Here is a 27,913-nt window from a genome sequence, read left to right as displayed (position 1 = left end):
TCCCCGAAATGTACTTGTTTATTGTTTACACTTTCAAGTCAGTACAGGCAAACATGCAGAGATGTCTATGTCACTGCTTATAGTCATTATGAAATGCAGCAAATTACAAAAGCTTATATTAGCTGATAGCAGAAAATCTCCTTAAAGTGGCAATGCATATCTTTATAGGTATACACTTAACAATGAGCAGCATGCTGTGCCACATACAGACTCTCCTGAGATACAAGAGAGTGCAAAGGCTCTTTAATCCCAGTAACAGGCCTAGATTGGAAATGAGATGTGTTTTCCTTTACACTATGCACGCAGTATAAAGACTTCAGCAAAACACCACATTATGAAAATGAAGTACGTCACTTTACCAAACATAGGGAAAGTGTGGAAAATAGCAGCTGAGCACCGGATGGCTCTTCAAACAAAAACATGCTCATATGATGTGTCTTGGTTCTTATGTAGGGCTATGTCTTTTAGCAAGGCAGGAACTCCAAGATATTCAAAGACTCCCTCTACTCACAAGGCTTCTCCATTCCCTGGAATGGAGAGTTAAGCTCCACATGTGCAAGGAAGCTACCAACATCGAAGTGAATGAGAAATTCCACTCACACAGGGTGTGTGTGCATATTAGAGCACGCTGTGTCCTCTTAATTAGGGGCATTAGTGGCAATCCACAAGTGAGACTTTACCATTGTCAGGGATGGAAGGAATTGCTGTGAATTCAGAGAATCTGCTATAGCTCACAATGGAAGCCTCTGCTTGAGTGGACTTCTGAATTGTGACTGTTCAGTGAGAGGAAACTTGCTAATATCTTCAGCATGAGGCTCACCAGTGGGCCAAATCACAGGGTAAGCTGAGCAGCAATCCTGTATGTCCAGTGGAGTGAAAGAGCATCTCTACCCTTTTTATGATTGTAGTGTATACACTGGGCATCCATATATAGAATTTGTTCAGTTCTAGCAATCTTTCCAACCCTTTCCTGAAAGGGAAGGAGTGCAGGCATCAGATGGAAGCATGTATCACCTACTTACCTCTGTACATGTGGAGTTTGTGTTTGGCCTGCAGTGTAAACTGGCCCTTAATGGAGAAAGACAGCTGTCTGCACTTTACTCAACGCAGTGGCATAGGGAGGCCAGAGGCAGCCCCAGTTCAGTCCGCCACCAGCGGCTCCCCTAGCCAAACCCTCTGTGTCTGACATCAGACATCGGCGTCTGACATCAGATTCAGGGGGCATGGTTTTGCTCAGAAACAGGACTGTGAGCTCCATTTGTGAGCAAAATCCAGCCAGCGCCACATTCGCAGTGCAGCCGGAAGCGGCTCTCCCTGGCTTAAAGCGGCTATTCCTGCAAAGGCGGCGCTGGCCAGATTTTGCTTACAAGCAGGGTGTGCAGCCCCGTTTGCAAGCAAAACCACACACCCTGCATCTGACACCAGGCACAAGGGGTGTGGCTGGGGTGTGAGGCGTAGCTCCTGAGCGCAGCAGCCCGGGATTTTTGAAAATGGTGGCTCCGCCCCTGACTCAACCTGTACATAACAGTGAGTGTTCAGAAGTTTGCTACAGATTCCTCTCTTCTTCCCAAGGGCAGATCATATCATTCAACACCACTAACTCCATTTGGGATGGAGGGAGAATGGAAGAAACAGCCCATAGATTCTGAAAGATAAAACACTTTTTCTGTTTGTAGCAATGTGGAACACATGCTATTATGCCTTAGATGGCAGCTGAGCATAGTTGCATGTGCATTGTAATGTAACACGCACATAGTTGCATAAGCATACCTTTGTGCAAATGAGAAAATTGCACAAATGGAGTTGCGTAATAGTATGGCCATTGGAAATAATGGCTGTACTATCACAGATATGTTAAAGCAACAGGCTGTACTATCAAGCAATGGTGTTTAAGCAATTTTTGCATTTGTACAAGAGAACACTTGTGCAGCTACATGCAGATTATATTACAATATACATGGAACTTTGTGCAGTATATCAGTTATTAACACAATTTGGGTGAAATATGATTTTTTTAAAAAATTGCTGGATTTATCTTTGCTATATTGGCTGTGTTCTCACAAGTACAAGGCATGTGGTTAACAAGTTAAGCGCAATTGCCAAGTCCTGAAAATTCCTGTAGAGCGTGATGTGAGAACCCGGAATTTCCAGGCAAATCTGGTCAAACCACTGAGGTCAAACAGCATTTAATTAGAATCAGTTACAGGGCTCGGTGATTGCGGTCAACTCTTTACCACACTCCCCATGATTGTGAGAACATGGCCACAGAAAGAAAGAAAGAAAGAAAGAAAGAAAGAAAGAAAGAAAGAAAGAAAGAAAGAAAGAAAGAAAGAAAGAAAGAAATCTAAACCCCAATCCAACAAGAGTTATCTGTGCACTGATCATCTTTTTGGAGGGCACAGTGTTAGGAGATGTCCCCTTCCCAACTACTGTCAGAGTAATTGGTGCTGATCATCTATCAGGTGACAAGTGCAGCACTGGGTGCCTCCTGCTGTGTTTCTGGTTCCCTGGAAATACTGCAATCTTAAGCACATCTACTTGGAATAAAGGGTTGCTACGGCCAATTGTCCCTTGCGAAGTTTCTGTTGCTGGGCTGTACCACTTCAGACTCCATAGGGGGATCAAATGCTTGAACGCTTTCCCACGTGAAAAATTTCCTGTGCACAAAAACCAGCATGTCAAGGAGAAAATTCTAGACACTAGCTTTGACTGTATCAGGAAGTTTATTGACATAAAAGAGCATTCAAACACTGAACTCCCTACCTGCAGTGTGAGTGGTACAGCTCAACAACAAAGACACCATTTGAGGTTTGTGTCCTTTACTTACTATGCTTTCCTACTTCAGTGAAAATTCAAAGTGAACATATTTAATACTGAGGTTAAAGTGTACCAAAAGCTATAATTTGGAAAATGCATTACCCAAATTACAATGAAATCTATAAAAATGTGCAATTAAAACAACTGGTAACTATGGTGCTAGCAGAATTACTTTGTTAAAAAATATATTGGTGCAAAACCAGTCTGCCAAAATAACCACTATTACTTTGGCCATGTTGTACAGAATAACAGATCCAAGTCTCTGATGCATTTGCTTTCCAAAGAACATCATAGCTCATCGTGGTTTTTTGTGAGGTCTTCTCCATAATTTGTAGCTTGGCTTCCAACAAACATGTTCCAATTGTCTAGAATCTCTTCCTTGGTTAACATTTGATCCTAAAAGGGGAAAATGTAAAGCCTTTATAAGAGTAATAAAATAACAAGCCTCTATTAGAGGGCTTTGGAGCTGTTAGAGGTGTCAAATCTCTGGAAATTTTGAAATGGGGGGGCTATTATTTTTTCCCCAGAAGAAAATGGAAAATTGGGAGAGGAAATGGAAATATATGCAATACTTAATGTGGTATCATATTTAAAATTACTTTACTGTTTTAAAGACACACACTGAACTATGTATAGCTTAATTAGCACATAAGATTTTCCTTTAAAAAAATAAAATAAAATTTATTTTTAAAATAAAATGCCACACATATGCTAAACAATAATTATAAATATATGTAGTGCTAGAGGTTGACCTATAAAATGCAATTTATGTACTTTCTTCTATGGATCAGGTGTCAAGGTGAGATGAGTTGGGGCTGAGGGAAATATTCCATGCTACCAAATTTAAATGTTCAGGTTTCTCCTGAGGCTTTCCTACTCACTGAGGCTTTGCTACTCTTGCAGCATCTTCCCCCTTTGACTGTCTTTGACTGACCACACAAGCACATAGGGCAATAGGCTGCTTGTTTCCCTGTGGGAAACACCTGAAACATGGTGTCTCAGTTCTCAGAGGGGAGAGAATGTTCCCAAGATAAACATGACTCACATCAGGAGAATAGTATATCCACCACTTTCTAGCTCAAAGAGGAAGGGAGGCCAGAGGAAAACAGGCAAAAATTCAGAAGCAAAGAAGGCCTAGGAACAGACTAGGTCTGTGAGTTCCTCTAGTAATGATGACAGCCCATCTTGTGAGGGGCAAAGGCTGAAATACATCTGGGATTTGAGATGACTCTATATTATACAAGACTAGAATTGTGATTTAGAATTGTAGTCTATATTATACAGGATTAGAAGTGCAATTATCTAACATTTTCCATTGTCACACATAAAACATCTTCATATTACAAAGTTGTTAAACAGCATTTTGAAGGAGCAATGGGTATGAAGTGATAACGCTATCTTAAAGGCATGTTTTCTAAAGCATTTTATGCATCATTGTAAGAGAGAAAATACTTTGTAAGAGGGGTTTTTTCAGTTTTTCAAAAGTGTCCAATTTTTCCATCTTTGGCCTTGGGGAAAATGTGGGGGGATCAATTTTCCAAACCCAACCCCGCCCCCGCAATTGCCCCTCAGACCTTCATATCTGTCCATTGTCTCCAACGGAAAAGAGTGCTATGAAGCCCAGAAGTGCTTTAAAGTCACTGTGCAGCGGCTCCAGTGCTACCCCATCAGGGCTGCCTTGGAAATTGCACAGCAGCACATCGATGAAGTGCTGCGCATGATGTAGCTTACCCACTCCAGGACATGGGTAGCTAACTGTATGCATTTTCCTCCACCCTTCCTCCAAGGATCTCAGGGCAGCAGGGCAGATTGTGAGGCAGGTTAGGTTGAGAGAGTGACTAGCCAAAGGTTACCCAGCCAGCTTATGATGGAGTGGGGATTTGAACCTAGCTCTCCATAATCCTAGAGGTGAATCTCACGATCAGTGAGATTCACCAGAAGGGGGTTTGCAGGGAGAGCGGACTTAGCCCGCTCTCTGCACAGACAATCAAGCCGGCAGCCCTGAGTGGCCGCCCACACGACTGCCAGCTCCATCACGGAGACGATTGGGGCTGCGGGCTCGGGGGTTGTGCGGCCCCCGGAAGTTCCAGTATGCCCCACATGAGTGCGTGGGGCATTCTGGAGAGACCCCCGAGCCCGGGAGGCTGCCTCCAGTGCTGCGGCAACACACGAGCAAAAAGAGGAGGCTAACAGAGCGCTCGTTCCATTAACCTCATCTTAGGGGAGGGGTATTTGGGGCGGTTAGCTGCCGGGAGCCATGTGGCTCCCATTGCAGCACACGATTGCCCCAAAGCGGGCTAGGCTCCCTTTGCCCGCTTTTGGGCGATCGTAAGAATCGCCTCCTAGTCTGGCAGTCTAACCACTACATGGCACTGGCTCAGGATGTTTCCAGAAGATGAACTATGGCAACTGATCTTTTATGAGGTTTTTATCCTCATAAAAACCTTCTGCTCTTGAATCCCAGAGTGAAGTCTGTTGTCATGGGAGATTGGTGGCACAAACTGCCTTCTACTACCAAGAAGCCTACCTGGCCAAGCACCCATGGTATGCTCAAACCCTTCCACCTCTAGCTGGCCCTTGGCTATGGAGGTCCTTGGAACACTGGACTGTGGAATCCAGGCCCATTTGAACTAAGAGTGGTCCTTGTGTGGGCTTGCTGTGGGAAGAACTGCACAAGACTGCCCCAGACATTCCTGGAAGTAAGAGTCCTTGGGCCCTCTCTGTGCTGAATGTTTCCTTCTGGCCCCATCCCATCTCACCTTCACACCTGATATTCTAACATTCCAAGCTACCAAATTTAAATGTTCAGGTTTCTCCTGGGGCTTTGCTACCCACAACTAGCCCGAGAACCCTCTGGACTTCAGAGTGAAATCTAGGGATGTATAGGAATCGTTTTGATTCCCCCTGCCCCACAGCAGCTGTGGGGCGGGGGAAGGCCTGTAGCTTTAAGAATGAGGCACAGGTCTTTTACCTGCTCCTCTGCTGGCCCACTCCTGTTCCGGTCGCGGTGCTGTCCTTCCCAAAAGGCCACATGCGGCTGCTTCACAGCAACAACCATGTGCATGCTGCCACTGTGTGCTGCCTTTTGGGAAGGAAAGTGCCACAACCAGAATAGCTGCGGGGCGGTGGAGTAGCAGGTAAGGAGGACCTGTGTGCGTCCTTCTTAAAGCTCCCTCTTGTCCCCAGCTGAAACGTTCAGATACAGCCGCCCAAATAGTTTCAGCGCCTCGCTAATGGGATGCTGAAACTATTTGGGCATATCCCTAGTGAAACCCACTGAGTGTTTGCTTGTGTGTGCCTACTGTGAGCTAATCTCTGTGCCTGCCTGCCAGTGATCTCTGGGCTAGCTGTGCGCACATAGAGTGCCATGGCTCTTGGTGCACAGTGCCAGACTGGCACTCTGCTGTCTTTCTTGCTTGTTGATTTGACAGAACCTCTGCAGCTCAGTCTCCCCCAGTGGGAGTCACCCCTTTTGGCATTGCCCACAAAATGGCAAGATGAGGACAGGAAGTAAAGCTGCTCTTTATTACCTCTTTTCTCTCTTTCTCTGGGATCTCTCCCCTCTTTCCACCCTCATTCCAGTGCCTACCAATCACCAGGCTATTAGAGCCTTCACTACTGCACTCTGTCCCCTTCCTTATCTCATCCTGGGAGTGGTTGCCATTCCACACACAACGGCAATTGTACCAAGGTTTCCAAATCAATTTCACACAGTGCCTCTGCAGCTTCCAAGATAAATTCTGTGGCTGACATACTAAGCAACATTGTGTGCGTGTTGCAACATAACATTCATGCAGTTGCTCAAGAGCACAGTTGCGCTAAATGCAAGAACTGCACACATACATTTGCACAACTGATGGAACTGAGTTTGCACGATTCTTGCATGTAGTGCAACTGCACTCTAGTGCAACTGCAAGAACATTATGATGTAATGCAGAAGTAATGTTGTGCAATATGTCAGCATGTCTTTTTGTTTTCAAAGGCCTTGCCTCTGAGTCTGTTGCTGCTCTAGGGTACCCTAATTGTCTTGCCTCTGTCTAGACTGCAGTCCATTTGTTATCTATGCATGTAAGTTTAGTTTTATGGTAACACCCACCATAGGCTCCTTCTGTGTGTTTTCTAAATGATTAGTTAATGTCATTAATATTGCCATTTTTATATCAATCAGAATCTTCTAAGAGAGGAAGTCATTAAAATCATTAAGTTTTGCTCTTAGCAGGGTGATATGTTAAAAAAACCCTGAGCCAATTACATATATAAACAACATGTATGAACTTTGCGAGAGAACTGAATACCTTGTCTACATCTGATTCATAGACTAAGTGCCTGGCTTCAGCTTGTGCATGATCATAGTCTTGTGGGAGAATCCAGTGACGAATCTCTTCTTTATCCATCTTTCCATCTTTATTTAGGTCTCGGAAATCTGAGAACTGCTCACGTTCAGTTATCACCCAATCAGGTTCTGGACCACCATCTTCATGTGCAAACATATCGGCTGGGACAGGAAACAGTGGCATATTTCAAAACCATGTTTCGTTTGCAAAACATTAGAAAACACCAATCACAATAAACAGAACAGAGGGTATTGCAGAGCAGACTCAGACAACGCTTGGGACAAAAGGTATCTCAAATCACATTCAGATATAACAGTAAGCCATGGTTTGCTGTGATGTGAGCCTTAGACTCACATGCTCCACACTTCCCCCTCCTTTGATCACAAAGGGAAGAAATTAGCAGCTTCTATGAGGTTTGCAACAAACTCCCATTTCCTGTTTCATTTTAATATGTAGAAAACCAGGGTATCAAACCAGGATCTGGTCTTACAATGAAGTTTCTCACAGTATCAATCTGGTGTTAGTCAATATGGGATGGTGGTGACTGGTATTATCATCCAAAAGAAGAAAGCAACAAGGGCAACAGTACGCTTCCTGAAGATAAATAGGAGAAGAAGCTACTACCCAAGGCACTAGGGATGTGCACAAAATGAATTTTGTGTTCTGTTTTGAGCTAGAAACGAAATGTAGATAGGTGAAGCGTGTCGTAGAAACAGCAGCCAACCCCCGGCTGTTTCAACGGAACAAACTCGAAAGGTTTCAAGTGTTTCGCCCATAGAAACAATGCCACTGCATAAACTAAAAGAACTCACACAAATTCTATAAACCAGTTTCATCCCTGCTAGCTAGATTTGCTGTTCTGATCTACAATATCATCTCCCTCCAAAGCACAAGTGGGCTGAACAATAATAGGAAAGAGGCAAAGCCTATAATTATAATATAATATAGGTAATTCTCAGTGTGTCGTGGTTGAAGATACAACTCCTCTCTATATATAGTATATTAGAGAGAGATGCAATTTTGTATCTCACTAAGAGCCAGATAAATACCCCTGGCCTGGTAAATCACACCATGGGAGTAACCAAACGGATGTAGAAGGTGACAATGTTTGGCACATCTGGAATTCATTTAGATCTGCATCAAGCATATCCCGCTGGCCCCTGGCAGTATTATACAGCCCTTTCACTGCTGCAGTTCACTAAAAATGACAAGGAGACATGGACATGGTCTGGACACTTACCCAGCACTCTTTGCATGCTGGAGCAGCATGCCACTTTCATCCTCCGCACACCTAAAGCAATGCGATACAGGCACTCCACACAGAGGCCGGCATGCATGAAAGCCTGATTCACATAATCTTCCCTCCCATTTTTTTTCTTCTTTTGCTGCAAGAAGATCAATGTGAAGCGGGCAACCACATGTAAGGAGTGGAGCACCTGCATCATACATTAGGTTATCTGCACGGTGGAGGAAAGAGACACATGCCCACTGACTATCACCACCCAGATTAAGTGTTTGAACCAGGCTACATTTCATCTGTATGCCTTATGAAAGTGTGACTATGCTTCTCAGATACAAAAAAAGAGTTCCTATTCACAAATCTCTTTCCATATGTTATCGGCTACTCTATTTGGTTGAGACTACTAAAGTTGCATTCACTATGATAACTCTTTGGATAAGGTTCTGTGTTCTTTGTTGTTTCTCCTGTCTGATGGAGAAACATGTTTTGTAAAACATAAAGTACACTAGTAAAGGAGAACTTTGGCCCTAAATGCCTCTCACCCAGTAGGTTTCTTCTAAGGCTGTAGAAGACAAGAGAGTCACAGCTCTTTCAAAATCCCCTCTTAAGATGCAATCACAATCTTTTATGCTAGATTCAGAAGTATGGGAGGGAAAAGGACCCAGAGCAACATTTCATCGTGTCTCTGCCAGCAAGTGTCTGTGTGGATAACATCAGCATCAAACGAACAAGAGTGGGAGTGGGAATACAAGACACAAGGAAACTTAAAGAAACAAAAATCAGCTGCAGGAAACTGGATGGCTTTTAAAGGCAGCTGTTTTTAAAAGCCTTTGTGTAAGAGAAGACATCTCAATTAATTCTCTTTATAACTTCTTAATACTAAGCACTCTGTAGCAAATGCCCATGGTGCCTCAGGAATGGAAGAATGCCAGGAGAGCAGTGGGAGCACTTTTCTTAGGCTTCTAAAATATTCTTTTCTTTTTTTAGTCTGTGCGGTTGACACAACCATTTCTCCAAAGACATGCATTTCCCCCCACCCTTCAAAATAAGAGAACCTGTTGTGCTACATGTTGGACCACCAATTGTGCTCCATGTTGCTAGCCATTGTGGCTGGAGAGGATGAGAACTGTAGTCGAACAACATCAGAACACCTCAAGGTTGGAAACTCCTGTTCTAGTCAAAACACCACACTGCTCCCATTTTGTGGTTTTTAGTTTTATAGGAATGAAAGACAGACAACCCCAAGAAAGCCTAAATTCTATTATCCCCACCCCCACCCCCACCCACACACACAGGCATACTTTTTATTATTTAACAGACCTCAGATTTGTCAGATTACTACAGGTAGTTATATTTTCTCCAAGTAGAAGGTCCATGGGGTAGGGAGTAAGATTACGCCTTCTTGCCCTTTCCATCAAGTTTGCCTATCCCAGCTTTGTCCAAACAGGGGTCCTAATAAAACAGCTTTTATAATCAATATTGACTTACCAATGTATTCATCCTGATCCACAAATCCATCTTCATTTTTATCTATGTCCTCTAGTGTTTCCTGTAACAATAAAGAGCTATTGTTACTAAAGGTACGTATCTGCTGATTCATTATAAAGTTAATTATGAAGCCCTTTGCAATTTGCACTGTCACTTTAAATCAAGGAAACTGATTTAAAAAAAAATAATACATACCTCAAAATAAATATCAATAATTATTTAACATCCAGACTAGTGTTCCACTGGTGCAGGGCTGCACAATTCGGCCCTCCAGCTGTTAGACTACAACTGCCCAGAGATGTAGGTTTTGGGAGGAAATGAGTTAAATAAAATAAAACTTCCATCCCTGACTACAGGCCACTGTGGCCGGGAATGATGGGAGTTGTAGTCCAAAAACAGCTGGAGGGCCGAAGTTGTACAGCCCTGCACTAATGCAATGAGAGAAGTTGTGCTACTGCAGCAAAAGAAGTGGTGCATACTTGGAGGTTTGCAGAATGGGATGGATTTTCAGGATTCTGAAATGCTGCACAGTCGCGAGTGGAAGACTTTCTCCGGGACATATACAAGGTTGCGTAAGGCATTTTGTAAGGCACTGTGCAACTTGTGCAACCACCTTCTGCTAGTGCAAAAACTAATCTGGAACAGATGTTCCTTTCTTTGCACTAGGTCCTTGTGCTAGCACAAAAGCACTACGCTTGCACAGCACATCTGAATGTGTTGGTTATAACCCGCCCCCCCGAAATTCATAAAATCAAACTGCACTTAGTGTGTGTGTGGGGGGGGTGGATAGCAAACGAAAATAAACATGTGCAATATACTTAAGATTAGGAGGTTCACTATCTACATGCATATAAAAGGATTCAGGTAGCACTTGTCTATAGAAAGATACCACACGAATATATACATATTATGATTTTTTTAAAAAAAGGATTTCTCAACATGGAATAGCAAAATAAATAGCTAATAAATTAAAAAAAGAAATACTGATACAGCGTAGCAAAATGCTGTCCAGTACTATCCGCAATGTTGCCTAAAACACCACATGCACTGTTAGACAGTTCTGTTCTGCGGCAACTTAAAATCAAGGAATCGCACTTGCACAATGTTACTACCTCCGTTATTTTCAATAGTAGTAGGGTCGCACAATGGCAACTGCACAATTTTAAGTCACAGAAGAACTGCCCTGTGCCGCAACAGTGCAAATGGTGTTTTAGGCACATGCAGCAGTGGGCAGTGATGAACTGCCCATGCTTTGCTGTGCTGTATATGAGCCAACATGAATAAGACCATTCTGTTCTTAAAGTCTTCTGGATGACAAAGGTAGATAGTTCCTACCGCTAAGGAAGGCGCTGTGTGATGCAGCTGTGACACATAAGGTGCTTTGGGAACTCAGTAATGTGGTAGTGAAGAAGGAAATGGGGCCATAGATGGCTCCTTTGACCTCACTTGCGAGCAGTCAGAGTGGACCTGCCTGTAGTGCTGAATCAATTTTTGCCTATAAAATGTCACACCAAGGAGGCTGAAGGAGGTTACCAGAGGCAAGTGACACAAAAGTGCATAGTTCCAATACCCCTGGCTTACAATTTAGCTGCAATTGCACACACCTTTTCTCACTAGCTAAAGTAGTAGGATAAAATCAGGTTGCCTGTCCAACAAGAGTGCCCAACAGAGCATGCAAAGAAGACAACATTCAGGACAAAGCTAATCCATATATATGAATGCATCTATCACTTTGCTGCCAAGCTCTGTACCAATTCACATGGTATTGATCAACAGATTAGGCAGGTCACCAAACAGGTCACTTTTAAATAACCAAAACTAGATTCCTTCCTGTTGAACAGCTTTCCTTCCTGTTGAAATGGCCAGTTACTCTTGTGTGGGAAACCTTGCCCTGAAAGATAAGGAAACTAGCTTTCAAATCCCTTTAGTATACAGAAACCCAAAAGAATGAGATTGGATTTACTGTTGCTTACTAAAACAACAATGTCTTTCATATGCTCAAACTCCTCTGGGTGCAGGAAAGCTGTGAACTCTTCACGAGTGGCTTCTGAATCACCATCCAAGTCAGCTCTTTTGAATCTTCTTTCATCCCTGGGCAGCATTTTTTTAAAACTGTTGCGTTCCGTTGCATCTTGAAATTCTGATGCATTTTCTAGCAAAAACCAGAACAATCAGACTGTGAGACAAATAGAAGCAGCAGGTATAACAAAGCCCTGAGTGATAGTACAAATATGCCAATATGTTTCCAGGCAAAGTAGGAAGTGCTGGCTATTACCTTTAAAGCCCTGAATGGCTTAGGTCTGGGTTACCCGAGGGAGTGCCTTTCTCTACAAGATCCCCACCACTCATTAAGATCATCAGGAGAAGTCCATCTTCGGGTACCATCAGTTGGCGACCTGGGATCGGGCCTTCTCAGTGGTCGCTCCCCATGGATAGAAGAGGATTATTTTCCTTGGAGGCCTTCAGGAGAGCCTTAAAGACCATTTAAGTGTGTGCGTGGTACTTCTGGCCACTTCCAGTTCGATGAGGGGACAGGGCAGCAGGGAGGTACGCTGCCACCCCATTGGACCATTTGAAAGTGCAGTGCCGGTGGGGGAAATGCGGCAGGAGGAGTACGAGCACCCTCCCCCTCCCTTAAAAGGTATCTTCCCCACCTTTGAACAGGCCCCCACCAGTTCCGTGCACATTCCTACTAAGAATCCCTTCATATGTTGCATTTCCTATGTGGAAATAAGCTCCATGTAGATGAAATGTACACTCGCATGGGAGGTATGGTATAAATGTGACCTCCCAGTCACATAAAGGTAAAGTGTGCTGTTGAGTCGGTTTCGACTCCTGGCGACCACAGAGCCCTGTGGTTGTCTTTGGTAGAATACAGGAGGGGTTTACCATTGCCATCTCTAGTGGCGGGTATGAGATGATGCCTTTCAGCATCTTCTTATATCGCTGCTGCCTGATATAGGTTTTTCCCTAAGTCTGGGAAACATACCAGCGGGGATTCAAACCGGCAACCTCTGGCTTGATAATCAAGTCATTTCCCCACTGCGCCATTAGGTGGCTTAGCCCAGTCACGTACACATGCAAAAAGAAACACTCATTACATTCTACTTATGCCAGCTTAGAAGCGTTCCCTTCCTGGAGTTTATCTCAGTGTAAGGAAAATGTAATGGATGAAGGAAGCAACCTGAAATTTCACCTAACCAATGAAACCTGAATTCAGGCAAATGTTTCTATGATTACTGAGCTAGTGGTGGGAATGACACATCCCATTCTTTTCTACTTACAATCAGGAATAGTATCGCTAAGTGGCCTTTAAATGTAATGGATACATCCATGGCTTTTTCAACCAAACAGAAACATTTTCAGTGACACTTTCATATTTACAGACTGATTACAGAAAATTCAACACATGTTTCTACCATAAGAAACAAGAACATTGAAACAGCCCTGCTGGATCAGCTCCAAGACCCACCTAGTCCAGCATTCTGTTTCCCACTGTGGCCCACCAGATGTCTCTGGGAAGCCCACAGGCAAAAGGATGAAGGCGTGCCCCCTCTCCTGCTGCTGCTCCCCTACAACTGGTATTCAGAGGCATCCTGCTTCTGAGCCTGGAGGTAGGCTATAGCCATCAAAACTAGCAGCCACAGATAGACCTGTCCTCCATGAATTTGTCTAAGCCCTGCTTAAAGCCATCCAAGCTTTAATGGAAACAGAAGAGACAAAAAACATATTTCTCTCTCTTATTTGTTGCTTAAAGAGTTATCCAGGGGAAAGAGAGAAGTATGTTTTACATCCATTGCCACTTGATTTTTGGGTCCTTCTAGAAACACACTGGGCCCCGCTCCTAAGTAGCCCTGGACGTTTTTTCATAACCAGCTTTTAGTTCGCATCTCCTCCGGAATGGAGGTGTGCATTCACATATCAGCCAAATTTACCCTGAAGTCCCTGCAAGCTATCAGGGTGCACTTCACACACAATCTGGGGTTTCCATCGGGCATTAAGAGTGCAGCCTGATTTATATCTTTTTGCGTAGGTTCTGGGGGGCAATTTGGGCAATGTCGAACTTGGCAGTAAAGCCTCGCAGAAAACCCACAGTAAAGCCTACTGTCTGGGAAAGCTCCTGAACTTGCTCTGAAGCAGCAGTTGCACAAACAGCCTGCTGCAGTTTCCCTCATTGTTGCAAATGGAGGAAATTGCAGTAGCACTGATTGCACAACTGCTTGTATGGGGTATGGAGGCATAATGCTGCACATCATGTGGACCACATTTTCATAGAGTGTGAAAAGGACAAGGGCGTGATTTCCCTGGGTGAATGGTGACATGTGTGGGAGATGTGATATTTGCATTTGCTTCAAATGCCTACAGGCTCCACCCAGAGGTGCTCTTACTACTGGACTTCGGGGTCGAAGTCCAGGGCCTCCACAGCCCCTGGGCCCCCCCAAATCCTCTCTAGTCTGTCCTGGGTGGTGTGGTCACCTGGCCAAGCATGATGATGCTTAATTTTCAGGGGAGGGGGGCCTCCAAAGGCCTTAAGGTCCAGGCTCCAAAGTTACCTAGGTGCACCATTGGCTCCAACCACTATATGCACTTTACTAATAGAGGATGAGAATGATCAGGGTGGGGGATGGAAAACGGAGGCAGAACTGGAGAACCATGTTGTGAATGGCTGGGCAAGGAAGGAGGGAGGGAGGAAGGGAGGAGAGAGCAGAGTTTTGACCACTTCTTGAATGAAGCAAACCTGCATGAGCCAGCAGGTTGCAGTCAGTGAAGGAACTGGACTGCTGACTCAGAGACCATATGGGCTGACTGGGGGTTTCCCCCCCCTTCCCCCTTGCTGGTATTATGGAGTATTGAGGAGGAAAGCTGGTCTTTGTGGTTGGCACACATGGACTGTCTCCTTTGTTAAGCAAGGTTTGCCTTGGTTTACATTTGGATGGGAGACTGCATGTGAGCACTGTAAGATATTCCTCTTAGGAGATGGGGCCATACTCGGTGGAAGAGCATCTGCATGCTTGCATGCAGAAGGCCCTAGATTCACTCCCTGGCATCTCCAGGTAGGGCTGGGAGAGTCCTGCCTGAAACTTTGGAGAGCTGCTGTCAGTCGGCGTAGGAAATACTGAGCTAGATGGACAAATGGTCTGACTCAGTATAAAGCAACTTCCGGTATTCCTGTGTAAGACAGCAGGGCACCAATAGTGTTGCTCAGAGCAAAGAGAAAGGTTACAGGAGCTAGATACCACATAGGAATTGCTATATATACAAGGTCATTGAGCTGTGTTCATTCAAGTGCATTTCCTTATGGACTTTTCTCACCTAGGTAATAACCATATGTAGCCTGTTTGTATTCTTCCCAGGAAATTTTATTGTCTTTGTTGAGGTCATAATCCCTCCAGACCTTAGCTACATTTTCAAAGATGTAGCGTTTCTGCACGCGTTTAATCCAGTTTTTCAGTTCCTCTGTTGTGACAAGGCCATCTTTGTCATCATCGATGCGATCAACAATTAGCCTGCAGTAAGGGGGAAAGTGCTGATTATTAGAATCCTTGTAAGAATTACTTAAGCATTTTCTAGAATATCCATCTAAACAGCTTTTATAGGTTTGTCATGTTTCATACTATTATACTTGCGAGTGACACTGCTTCCTAATGGTACCCAGTCTGACCCATTTCTGAAGATGACATAATGTACATTGACCAGAAGACCTGAACCTGGGGAAAACAGCAGGACTTAGCAATGGCTGCTTACACCAAGAAGCTTTTCCATAGATGTTTACCCTCCAAGAACATCCTACCACACCTAAGTGTCTTTTGTGACATGCATTTGGAAAATCCATCTACTGTTTCACAGGCACCAAAGGGCAGGAGCAAAGAGGGAATGAACCAATCTCACCAATATCTTATTCTGAGTCATAATAGAATAGCTCCTACTAGTCTCTGTCATGAGCTCTGTTGATGGGATAGGCATGTGTGTTGATTGACCATGTGGAATTGTGTTTCCTCAGACCATGCTGGAAAATATAGCATTTGCCCACAGTCAGGGGAAAGAAAACCTCAAAATGAGGTAAGAATGTCTTGTACAGAAATGTAATCTGAAAATTCTCGTTCTCTGCTTAATGCAGTAAAATAACACTCACTATAAACTGCAGTCCGCGTTAAAGTGTTTCAGTCTTCTCTAGTTTTCCTACCTCCTCTTAGTTTTTCTTGTTACTTTATTGTTAGAGTCCTGCTACAAGGGTTTCTCTTCTCTCTTTTCTTTCCACCAAGAAGGAAAAGGTTTTGTAGGTTGGAACTGGCATAAAACTGGAGTTGGAAGTTAGGTTTGCCATCGAGTCACACTGAGGCTGTAAAGTGCAGAAGGTCAAGTGATGAGAAATCACTACTGAAGGCTAGAGGTGTGCACAAAACTGAGTAACCCAGTTCGCTTCATGTCCAGATTGGACTCGAACCGGACTGGGTATGTTTGGTTTGGACACCACCTGAATCCCCTCCAGTTCGCTTCGGTCTGGAGGCGTTTTGTGAGGGGTTTTTTTTAATGTAGTTAAAAAAAACTACACTCACCGCCATGCAATCTGGGGGCTTAGATTTAGCTGTGTGTCTCCAGAAGTTCCTTCTCCCCCCACCGGCCTCCACTGTGTGCCAAATCATCTGGTTCAGGCAGTCTTTGGCCCGATCCGGGCCTCACCCCGTGGCGCTGGCCATTTTGGAGGCCACTGCACATGTCCAATGGGCCTCAGTGTAAGAACTGCTTGACAGTGAAACTGTCTGCCTCATGCAGTGGTGGACTCTCCCTCTCTAGAGGTTTTCATAGAGGCTGGATGGCCATCTGTCAGGAATGCTGTAGCCATTTCCTGCACTGAGAAGGGGGTTGGATGGGAAGACCTCTAAAGTCCCTTTCAATTTTATTCTATTGTTCTGTGAAAACTCTGATTTTCAGTGCTTACAGAAAGTACAGTTATATTTTCCCCACCATAAGGACACTGTTTATATTTCAGTTATGTGTTTTGAAATTTTTGGAAATAAGCTGGTGTACAGAATTTTAAACATGTACAGATTCAGAACAGATATAGCAGTTATCAACTGTGAACAGTACAATGCAATGAAAAGCTTACATGATACACAATCAATCTTTTTATTATCCAATAGTCAGTTGATTGAACACATTCTATAGAATTCCACTTTCTGTATCCCAGTTACAGACCAAGAGAGCTCTTCTTAAGAGAGACATCTGTATTCTGCACACATCAGTCACAGAAAAGCAAAGAGTCCTATGGCACTTTAAAGACTAACACATTTATTGTGACAAGCTTTTGTGTGTCAGAGCCCACTTTGTCATTTGCATGAAGTGTTACCCTCAGTTGGCAGATATATATTTGTCCACAAAGGTTTAAAGAGAAGAAGAAGGGGCCTGTTATTACAAAGTCAGGCCAGAAGGCCAAGTAATGTTGGAAAGAGGAGTGTCCCACGACTAAGCAGAGAGCAAGTGCAAATGGGATCCAGCCAAAAGCCTAAATGATCCAATCGACCCACTCCCAACTGATAATGAATTGGCAAAGCAGGATGAATCAATACTCCACATAAACACCAAAAGAGGAACAATTGCTTTCTGTCCTGTGCCACCCACCTCTAGTCTCTATTCAGGCTGGCAGATAATTTTAAATCTGCATATGAATTCTAGCTCAGCAGCTTCATGCTGGAGTCTCCCTTTCAAATTTTTCCACTAAAGCTTGACAACTTTCAAGTCCATCAGTAAATGCCCAGATAGATGAAAAACATCCTCCTCTGGTTTCTAAGCATTACCATTTTTAATGTCTTGTTTGTCTATCTGAGGGCATTTTTTATTCTTTTCACTGAATTTGACTTGCACATCTGCCTTTTGCATAGATAAGTCTTTTGGCCTCACACTGTAATAGCATGCTTCCCACTGTATAGTATCTATGTTATTATATTTATCATCGATTATATATTTTGAAGAATTTGTTTGTGCAAAATAAAGTCATACTTCCCGATGACCCACAGGCAGCCAATTTTACATACACAATCCTGCCACTAAAATTATATGAATGCACTACTTTTAATACTAGAATATGCTCAGTGAATGTTTGTTTTTTTTAAATTGTATTTTTGTAGCAGACATTAATATAACCATACTTTAACTATTATTGTTCTCAACAGATTTTTAATGCAAACCAATTTTAAATCAGATCAATAATTCACAAACAAAACCATGCCCAAGAGAAGCAGAAGATCTTTATCAGATTCAAATTTACTACAATTCACATTTACCATAAATGTTAATTATTCAATATTATTTATTATTTATTCGATTTCTATACCACGCTTCAAAAAATGGCTCAGGGCAGTTTACACAGAGAAATAACAAATAAATAAGATGGACCTCTGTCCCCAAAGGGCTCACAATCTAAAAAGAAACATAAGATAGACACCAGCAACAGTCACTGGAGGTACTGTGCTGAGGGTGGATAGGGCCAATTACTCTCCCCCTGCTAAATAAAGAGAATCACCACGTCAAAAGGTGCCTCTTTGCCAAGTTAGCAGTTACTAACTTTGCCAAGTTAGCATGTGCCTCTGCCAAATTAGTTCAAACGAATAATGTTTGAAGTTGAAATCCTACAAATTTCAAACTGTTCTTTTACTTCCCTTTTGCAATCATAGTAAAAAAAAAAAGCCCTATTACATATATTTAATTTATTGAACTTCCCTGTAAATGTATTCTGTGCAAAATGACTCTGCCTTCAGCAACAACGGGTCTCATCTACTAGTTATTTATATAGCAACACCAAACTGCATGGCACCTTAAAGAGTACAGGTGGTCAAGTCCCTGACTCAAGGAGCATCCAATTTATGATTTGACACAGAAGAGACAGCAGAGGAATGGGGGAAATGGAGGAAAGGCTAATAGGGAAAGAATATGCAATTAATTTAGCCACACATACTTAGGCTTAATCAGGGGTGTAGCTAGGGGAGAGGGGGGCAATGTTCACTCCCTCCCCCACGGCCCCTCAGAGTGAAGGAGATAATGAAGAAAATAGGGAGGGGTGGAGCTGGGGGGCCCTCAGGAGTGGTGGGGGCTGGGTTCTTTGAATCCATCCGCTCAATTATAGCTATGCCCCTGGGCTTAGTTACAGTACAGTATGGGAAGTTTGAGAAATAAGTGGTTGTGCCAAAGATTTCAAGGGAAAGGTAAGATTTTGGGAAGGGATTTGAATGAAGAAAGAGGGCCAGTTCAGACAATCTAGTTTACTTGTCACCCACATGATGAGGGGTGTGAGCGCGCACATCCATGTTCCCCTGCCCCTCCCAGCATACCATTTCATTTCACATAATCCACATGAGATGGTGGTTTAATGTAGTATTTGGACTAACTGCTCCCTCACACACTGGATGGTGCACTGAAGGGAGGGTTAAACATGTGCCCTCACATCCCTAATCATGTGGTAGGCTGGACTGGCTGGTATTGTCCAATCCAGTTCTGAGAGGTGGCACCACAGAGGCATTCTGGGAGTCCTATGCATAAGGGGCAACAGGAGAGAAGGGTGGAGTCATATGAGGGAGCAGGAGGCCTTAACAGGGCTCTGAAATCTGATGCCATTCATAATAATCTCTCTCTTATTAGCCATCTCCTAATTTCATTATCCAAAGCCATGGTAGACTAACACCTTTATTAGGACCAGCTAACATGCAAAGTAGTCACCTTAAGTGGCGCAGCGGGGAAATGCTTGACTAACAAGCAGAAGGTTGCCGGTTTGAATCCCCGCTGCTGCTATGTCGGGCAGCAGCGATATAGGAAGATGCTGAAAGGCATCATCTCATATTGCGCGGGAGGAGGCAATGGTAACCCCCTCCTGTATTCTACCACAGACAACCACAGGGCTCTGTGGGTGCCAGGAGTCAAAATTGACTTGATTTGCACATTTAACCTTTAAGATGCAAAGAAGTGATCAATCTTTTGAATTCTCCAGGACTTTTCCTCAGGTGGATTATGCAAATAATCAGCAAATTATGAGGGGGTAGAGGTGACTGCCCCCACTGTCCACCACCTCACCAGTCACCATCTTCTTCTTCACCACCCTCCTCTTCAGCCACCATAGCACACAGCAAATTGCTCTGTTCTCCTCCCACACAATGGCACTTTTTTAAAAAGGCCAGAGTGGAAGAGGAAGTGTGGAGGGAAAAGGAGTGCTCCACAGTATCTTCTTGGAGATGCTCTACGCTTCTCCCTTCCTCTACATTTCCTCCTCCAATTCTCTTTTCCCCCTGGTGGCAGCAACTACCGCCTGCCTCAGCAGCAACATGCAATGAGCTGCTTCACCCAGTTCATCTGAAAAGCAAGAGGATGTTATAGCAATAGCACTTACATTTATATACCGCTCTATAGCCGGAGCTCTCTAAGCGGTTTACAATGATTTTAGCATATTGCCCCCAACATTCTGGGTACTCATTTTACCGACCTCGGAAGGATGGAAGGCTGAGTCAACCTTGAGCCCCTGGTCAGGATCGAACTTGTAACCTTCTGGTTACAGGGTGGCAGTTTTACCACTGCGCCACCAGGGGCTCATTATGGCTCATGGGGTGCTGTTGTTGAGTCAGGCGGGGGGGAAAGAGAGAAGGGTAGCAAGGAGGTGGAGGGTGAGGCAGCAGTGGGCAGGGATGTGGGGTGGCATTTGGTGCTTTATAGCACCTAATGGCACAGAGGGGAAGTAACTTGCCTAGGGAGCAAGAGGTTGCTGGTTCGAATCCCAGCTGGTATGTTTCCCAGAAACACCTATATCAGGCAGCAGCGATATAAGAAGATGCATCATCTCACACTGCTTGGGAGCAGGCAATGGTAAACCCCTCCTGTATTCTACCACATGGCTCTGTGGTCGCCAGGAGTCGAGACTGACTTAACAGCACAACTTTACCTTTACTTGGTGCTTTAGCTCAGGTGCCCCAAGGTCTTGGGTCAGGTCATTAAGCAAAACAATAAAAAGGGCAGAAGACGCCTGGCTGATGGAAAAACCTCACAGCTTGCACTTCATCACAGTCAAGATGGAGGTGTTATGCAGGTTTAATTAGATCTGATTGTGCCAGGTACAAAATAGATTGCAGATTTCATCAATGGCTACTGGGACAAAGGAACAACAGTTGCAAGACCCAAACTCCCCCCCCCGCCCCCGCCTCTCTGTTTTTTGAAGCAAACATAAAAGCCAGCAGTCACTTGGTTCTGTTTCCAGATAGTCACTTGGTTCTGTTTCCAGATCCTCACATAAAAGAGCTGGCACTAGATTGTAATCAAATACACAAGGAGGAGAGAGAGAAATTCATGTTACACCTTTCTCCATTCTCACAAACCAGCTTCTCCATCCTAAGCAGCTATGAATGAGACCTCCCCTCTGCCACGTTATCAGCAAATGATGGGGACTATATTCCTCCCACTGTTCCCCTCCCTGCAGAGCAGCTCTGATGACAAACTCCCAGGCTGGGAAATGTTAACTTAAAGCCTCACTGAATGTCAGGGGCGCTTCTGTCTGCAGTGAAAACTTGTCTAAAGAGTGGTTTAACTCAGCCGGCATAAAATCAGGGCCTTTCAGAGCAATTGATCCCCTTTTAGAAGTGGAGACGGGAACCTTCATGAGGAGGAAGGAAGCTCTTCCCCTCCCACTCTAAGTGGCTTTAGAAGCCGGCGAGTCTTACCCCAGTTTTTCTTTGCTTTCTTCTGGGGTGAGCTGATCGAATGTTTTGGCTTCTTCTTTGCCCAGGAAGGCCTCGTGGTCGTACTGGAAGCTCTGGTTATCTTCGTGCTGCTGGTTGCTGAGCTCAGGGTCGGGATGAACACCCCTCTCCTTCCTGAAAGTGGGAACGCCGAGGGACCCCCTGATGCACAGCATCAGCATCACTCCCACCATGGTGTACCGAAGAGTTTCTTTCAGGTCCATTCTCTGGTCCGAGCAAAGCGCGAGCTGCCACAAGGGGAGAGCAGAGCAACGTCCAGGTTGCATAAAGAAGCCGAAACTTTCTAGCATGTAAGCAAGGATCAAGTCAACTCAATTCACGCTGCGCCTTTACCTTTACCGAAAACATGCACATGCCTTCGCCGGAACTCCCAGCACCGGACACAACAGCACAGCAGAATTCGGTTCCCTCTTACCTCGCCTCCATAAAAGAGTCAACGTGGGACAGAACTCCTCCTCCCCCCAACTCCAAGCCCCATTGCCCAATACCGGCTGGGAAAGTTTCGCTTTAGGAATGCACATGAATGGCCTAATTTGGGCTAGGACAGGAATCCCCCCGGTCGAACCAATCAGGAGTGCGGTTGCAAACAATTGCTGTCCTGTGCCCAGCCAATGCTATAACTCTTGCGATTGGGCGAAGGCAGCTTTCTCGCGGTGGGAGGAGACGAGAAGGGGCTGCCGGATCGCCACGTTTACAGGGCGGTTCGGGTTTCCCTCTACGAGCCAGCAGCAAAACAGAGCTGGGGACGGGCTGTGATGTGGAAAAGTTCCCAGGGAAACTTCCCAACGCCTGTGTGCGGTGGACCATCTGCCGTTGCTTTGCCTGAAGGGAAAGTTCGAGAGATATATGCATCTTAGTCCTCTGCCTGCTTGCTTGGAAGTAAGTCCATTGAATAATCGGGCCACAGGACAAGATTTTTTTTTTTTTAAAGGTTTAGATCCCTCCACTTACTCCACGCTGTCCCCAACCCTCATTAAAACGTAGAACACTTTTAAAATATTTCAAATATATGTTAAAACCATTTGCATCCCTACAGTCCCAACCAAATGTCCATAACTCTTGTTAGGCTTCCGTTCTCGAACCACTTACCATAAATCCCCACACCCAACCCTCTCCCACGAATCCGTGGAGATACAACAACAGAGGACTCCTGAGCTGAGGACACTTTGAATGGCCGATAACACTGCAGGCCCCACAGACCCTTTCATGGCCCATCTTGGGTTAAAATGAAACCGAAAGGTGGCTCTTCCCTGCTGCTGGGAATCCCAAGATCGCAAACAGTGCCAGGGGTGTAGATAGGGGGAAGGGGGCCGTGTTTTGCCCCTCTCCCTGGGGGCCCCTCGGAGTGAGAGAGGTAATGAAGAAAATAGGGAGGGGTGGAGCTGGGGGGCCCAGGTCCCTTGAACCCATCCGCTCAATTATAGCTACACCCCTGCACAGTGCCCTATGCAGCACAGCCTTGTCATAATTCTCTTATGACAAGTGAAGTGGCAGCTTGCTCTTTTGAGACCACAACGTTTCCAGCAATCAATAGGAGTTTCCTTCACTGTCATTTAAGCAGTGTCCTTCATTGTAAAACCGTGGGTGCCAGTGGTAGTCCCCTATGTGCAGTTCCCTGACTGATTGTTTATTGGGCCTGTGTGAAGCTTCAGCCAAAGCTGAATTGCCCATTTCCCCTGGCACCATGCAGAGGTGACCATTCCTGTGCAGGAATGGCCATTACTGTGCCGTGCTGGGGTGTGTGTGCTTCTTTAAGGGAAATGGAGGCCTCTTGAGCCCCTGCACCATACTGGAAGGCACACTCAGAGAGCTGGGAAGTGTAGCCCTTCTCAGTGCTTTCCTCCTAGAGCTCTTAAGAGAGGGCTCCGTCTCGCTTAAAGGGCCCTCTCAGCACCGAGAAAAACGCAGTACTGTACAGAGGCCAGCACAGTGGAAAGTTCATTATTGATTGACTGATTGATTGATTTGATTTAATTTATATACCACCCTTCCAAAAATGGCTCAAGGCGGTTTACATAAAAACAAAAACAATTAAAATCAATTAACAATTAAAATAAAAACTAAATTAAACAATTAAAATCATTTAAACATTAAAATCATTTAAAACCAACATTAAAAATTTAAAACCATAAATCTAGTTAAAAGCCTGAGTTTCTTCAGTGCCTTTTAAAAAGTTACCAGAGATGGGGAGACTCTTATTTCAACAGGGAGCGCATTCCAAAGTCCAGGGGCAGCAACGGAGAAGACTCGTCCCTGAGTAGCAGCCAAACAAGTTGGCAGCAACTGCAGACGAACCTCTCCAGATGATCTTAACAGGCGGTGGGGCTCATGGTGAAGAAGACAATCTCTTAAATACCCAGGGCCCAAGTTGTTTCGGGCTTTATAGGTAATAACTAGCACCTCGTATTTTGCTCGGAAACATATCGGCAGCTAGTGTAGTTCTTTCAACACAGGTGTAATATGATCTCTCCTAGATGACTCAGAGAATGTGGCTCTCACATTAAAAGTTTTTTGCCAAAGTGGCCCCTGCTTGAAAAATAGTGACGATCACTGGTTTATAGTCTACCTGTGGTTGCTAGGCTGCAGTACATCTGCAGCTGCTTGAAGAGCTGAGGCAGTGGTGGCTTCTCTTGTCTTGTTTTGTTACCCATCACACTCAGGCCTTTCTTCCAGACCCTTCTGTTTGCTGTGCAGCATACCTCCTGTTTGCTTTTCCTGGCAGCAGAAAGGAGAGAGAAAAGTAGCAGATGGGATGGGCTAGAGAAAGTGCTATTCCTTTGTCTCCTGAGTTAATGGCAAATGTAAAGGTACAAAAGGTGAACCTTCAGGTTCAAAAAACCTAGCAACCCTAGTATAATTAGGCTAATCTTCCCCTAAAACCTGTTTTGGAATGAGTCTGAATCTATACCTACTTGTAATGTGTGGGAAACCAAACTGGTTTTCTTAGTTTGAATGGAAAGCTGGGTATTGGGAGAGCCAAAGAGAGGACAGAGAATGTTGAGCACTGAGGTTGCGAAGAGGTTTATAACTGTTAAAAGCAGCATTTAGGATCTTGGTATACAGGACTAGTGTTAGCTTTAGGACTAGCATTGCCTGCATATATGTATTCATGCTTGCTTGCGACCTGCTCAGCATCCTCAACTTGGGAACGGGGACGTCACACAGTGGATAAGCATCTCTTCTGCAGGCAGAAGGTCCCAGGTCCCTGGCATATCCAGGTGGGACTAGGAAAGACCCCTGTCTGAAACCTTGGAGCTTTCACAGACAGGAGACTTTACTGTGAATTCGAAGCTGCCCAAAAAAACCAATGCAAAAAGTGGATTTTTTTTACCCCAGATATAAATCTGGCTACACTCTAACATAAGAACAGCCCTGCTGGATCAGGCCCAAGGCCCATCTAGTCCAGCATCCTGTTTCACACAGTGGCCCACCAGATGCCGCTGGAAGCCACAGACAGGAGTTGAGGGCGTGCCATTACTCACCTGTAACTGGTACTCAGAGGCACCCTGCCCTTGAGGCTGGTGGTGGCCCAAATCCCTCCGACTAGTAGCCATTGATAGATCTCTTCTCCATGAAGTCATCCAAACCCCTCTTAAAGCCATCCAGGTTGTTGGCTGTCACCACATCCTGTGGCAGAGAGTTCCACAAGTGGATCACGCTTGTGTGAAAAAGTACTTCCGTTTGTTGGTCCTAGACCTCCTGGCAATCAATTTCATGGAGTGACCCCTGGTTCTAGTGTTGTGTGAGAGGGAAAAGAATCTCTCTCTCTCCACTTTCTCCACGCCATGCATGATTTTATAGACCTCTATCATGTCTCCCCACAGTCGTCTTTTTTCTAAACTAAAAAGCCCCAGGTGTTGTAGTCTTGCCTCATAAGAAAGGTGCTCTAGGCCCCTGATCATCTTGGTTGCCCTCTTCTGTACCTTCTCCAGTTCAACAATGTCCTTTTTAAGATGTGGTGACCAGAATTGTATGCAGTACTCCAAGTGTGGTCGCACCATAGTTTTGTATAAGGGCATTATAATGTTAGCCGTTTTATTTTCAATCCCCTTCCTAATGATCCCTAGCATGGAATTGGCCTTTTTCACAGCTGCTGCACATTGAGTCGACACTTTCAACGAACTGTCCACCACAACCCCAAGATCCCTCTCCTGGTCCGTCACCGACAGCTCGGATCCCATCAGCATATACTTGAAGTTGGGGTTTTTTGTCCCAATGTGCATCACTTTACACTTGCTAACATTGAACCGCATTTGCCATTTTGTCGCCCACTCCCCCAGTTTGGAGAGATCGTGCAATGAAAAACCCAAATTGTGTGTGAAGTGCTCCCTGATAGCTTGCAGGGACTTTGGGATAAATTTGGCTGATATGTGAATGCACACCTCCATTCCGGAGGAGATGCGAACTAAAAGCCAGGTGTGAAAAACTTCCTGGAGAGCTGCTGCCAGTCAGTGTAGACAATCCTCTGCTAGATATACCAGGGGTCTGACTCAGTAAAAGGTACATTTGTAAATAAACAATCTTTTACATTGGTCTCGTTTCCAGTTCCTCTTTCATTCAGAAGAGAACTAACCCTGTCAAAGCTTGCCCTCGAACCTTCCAGCGCAAAGGGAAGTCACAAAACAATACCATGAGCTGGTTCCAACAATTCATCCAAACCAGTCCTTCCCATACATCATGAGAGATGTGAATACATTTGTCCCACCCACCCCTCTTGAAAGAGGAGGTATGACCCCCCACACACACACACACGATTATGAGTGTGTGGGATGGTGTGCTAGGAGAGGGAGTGGGATATGCACATTCATGTTTCTTATCATGAGTGAGTGGGGCCTGTTTGAACATATTATCTGAACTGGCCCAAAGGCCACCATCTAGCCCAAGATAAATCCCATTGGTTTCCATTGTGAATAATGGAACATGCTTGAAATCAGAAGACCTGCAAATCCTTAACTTTGACTGGCTCATTCTAAACACGGGAACACGATGGCAGTGCTCAGTTGTTGAAGTCAGTCTCAACAAGCCAGTTTAGATGATACGTCTGACTGAATCAGTTGGAGAGGAGCATGAGCACACCTATCCCCACCCAGTGAACTGTACTGCCACTTCATAATCGCATGGGGTGGGGGCAGAATGTCTAAACAACCCTTCCTCAAAATTTCACGTAAATTTCACTTTTATTAAATACAATTTTAATGACAAGGTGAAGGGTCATTATGACAGTGAAGGGTGATTTGGAAGTTCCTCAACACAATTATGTGATGATGGAAGAGGAAGGCTGGTGGGGAAGACATGTATGTACTTACTCTCCTCTCTCTAAGTGATTCGGAGGGGCCGGTTAGATGTATCATCCAAACTGGCCTGCAGTGTCTTTTTAAACTAAAATATTTCAAATGATTGATAAGCTATAGAATGTGTTCATTTTGCCTCTGGTGTGTTAAAGAAATGGGAGCAATTCCATCTGAAAGATAGCTTCTAACAAGGAATGGTATCTTTTGCTTATTACATTTTAATTATTTTACACCAAAGATAAACCATCCCCTGCTTCCAGGATACGCCAACAGATCTCTGAGAAATTAAAATGTTCGGATTTCTTATTAGTTTCTCATGTTCAAAATTGGAAAAATGTTGCTGTTATGACTTTTTTGAACTGGCAAGGCACTTGTCTCTCAGTTTCAGCCAGTCTTAGAAAATATGGGGGGAATTATCTCCATTGTTCATTAATAAATTTGATAGATAGAATTTTATGAAGTGACTATTTAAAATATTGCTGTACAGCCTTTGAAAAGCTTCAGTACTAACAAATCCAAACTGAAAGCATATTGGCAGAAGGCTCTTTTGTTCTGAAATGTGGCTATGTTTACATATACAGGAAGGCCAAGTGGAGAATTCAGCAACGAAAAGAGAGGTTGCACAAAGGCAAATTCGGCAATGAAATCACTGTATTGTTTTCAACAACACAGACAAGATCCTGGATCAGAAAAGCAAAGGAAACAATGTCTATTAGTATTCAAGATTTACTTTATTGTGAAATATGTTACTTGGTGCACATTAAACACTCATAATCTTCTGAAACATGCTTATTGAAATATGCTTTAGAGCATGCAATCCAGATATAGATTATTGTATTTTTAAACAAACGTGCATCTGTTTCACTGTAAGTATATGTGGTGTACATGCACTGGAGAGACTGCAGACAGTTACAGCATTCCCACTCACATTTGCACAGAACTAACCATTTTGTGCAGTCCGCTTCTGATCATTACCGTGTGACTATCTACACAAGTACAGCCTCATTATTA

The 27,913-nt window shown here is 44.3% G+C and overlaps 1 protein-coding gene and 1 long non-coding RNA gene across 5 annotated transcripts; one reads left to right on the top strand and one right to left on the bottom strand.

Moving 5' to 3' along the window:
• On the bottom strand, window positions 1-22,167 carry RCN1 (reticulocalbin 1). 4 transcript variants are annotated; one of them, XM_053286788.1, is made up of 7 exons: window positions 21,945-22,167; window positions 21,573-21,838; window positions 15,193-15,386; window positions 11,853-12,031; window positions 9,880-9,940; window positions 7,113-7,312; window positions 1-3,213 (listed from the first exon to the last, which is right to left on the bottom strand). In XM_053286788.1, exons 1-7 carry the CDS (start codon window positions 21,963-21,965, stop codon window positions 3,106-3,108), a joined length of 1,029 nt encoding a protein of 342 aa, XP_053142763.1. In that variant the 5' UTR covers window positions 21,966-22,167; the 3' UTR covers window positions 1-3,105. The 4 variants fall into 4 exon arrangements, with proteins under 4 accessions (XP_053142763.1, XP_053142764.1, XP_053142765.1 ...); XM_053286789.1 differs by having other exon boundaries at window positions 22,027-22,099; XM_053286790.1 differs by lacking the exon at window positions 21,573-21,838 and having other exon boundaries at window positions 22,027-22,105.
• Window positions 22,103-27,686, top strand: LOC128340922 (uncharacterized). The gene is made up of 2 exons (XR_008314090.1): window positions 22,103-22,490; window positions 27,484-27,686. It is a non-coding gene; the product is annotated as an uncharacterized LOC128340922 (long non-coding RNA).
• Window positions 27,687-27,913: the final 227 nt, after the last annotated feature.

The sequence above is a fragment of the Hemicordylus capensis genome, chromosome 1 (genome assembly GCF_027244095.1).
Source record: "Hemicordylus capensis ecotype Gifberg chromosome 1, rHemCap1.1.pri, whole genome shotgun sequence".
Lineage (NCBI taxonomy): Eukaryota > Metazoa > Chordata > Lepidosauria > Squamata > Cordylidae > Hemicordylus > Hemicordylus capensis.
Note: the sequence above shows the minus strand (reverse complement) of the source record. Positions and strands in the feature narration are given on the sequence as shown.

Bases quoted from the DNA above. Each gene is read 5' to 3' on its own strand.
- RCN1 (XM_053286786.1), bottom strand. From the start codon at position 21,901: ATGCTAGAAAGTTTCGGCTTCTTTATGCAACCTGGACGTTGCTCTGCT. The intron at 9,941-11,852 runs GTAAGCAACAGT...TTATTGTTACAG, and splicing joins TGAAAGACATTGTTGTTTTA to GAAACACTAGAGGACATAGA. The intron at 3,214-7,112 runs GTATTCAGTTCT...TTCCCCTTTTAG, and splicing joins ATGAATCAGATGTAGACAAG to GATCAAATGTTAACCAAGGA.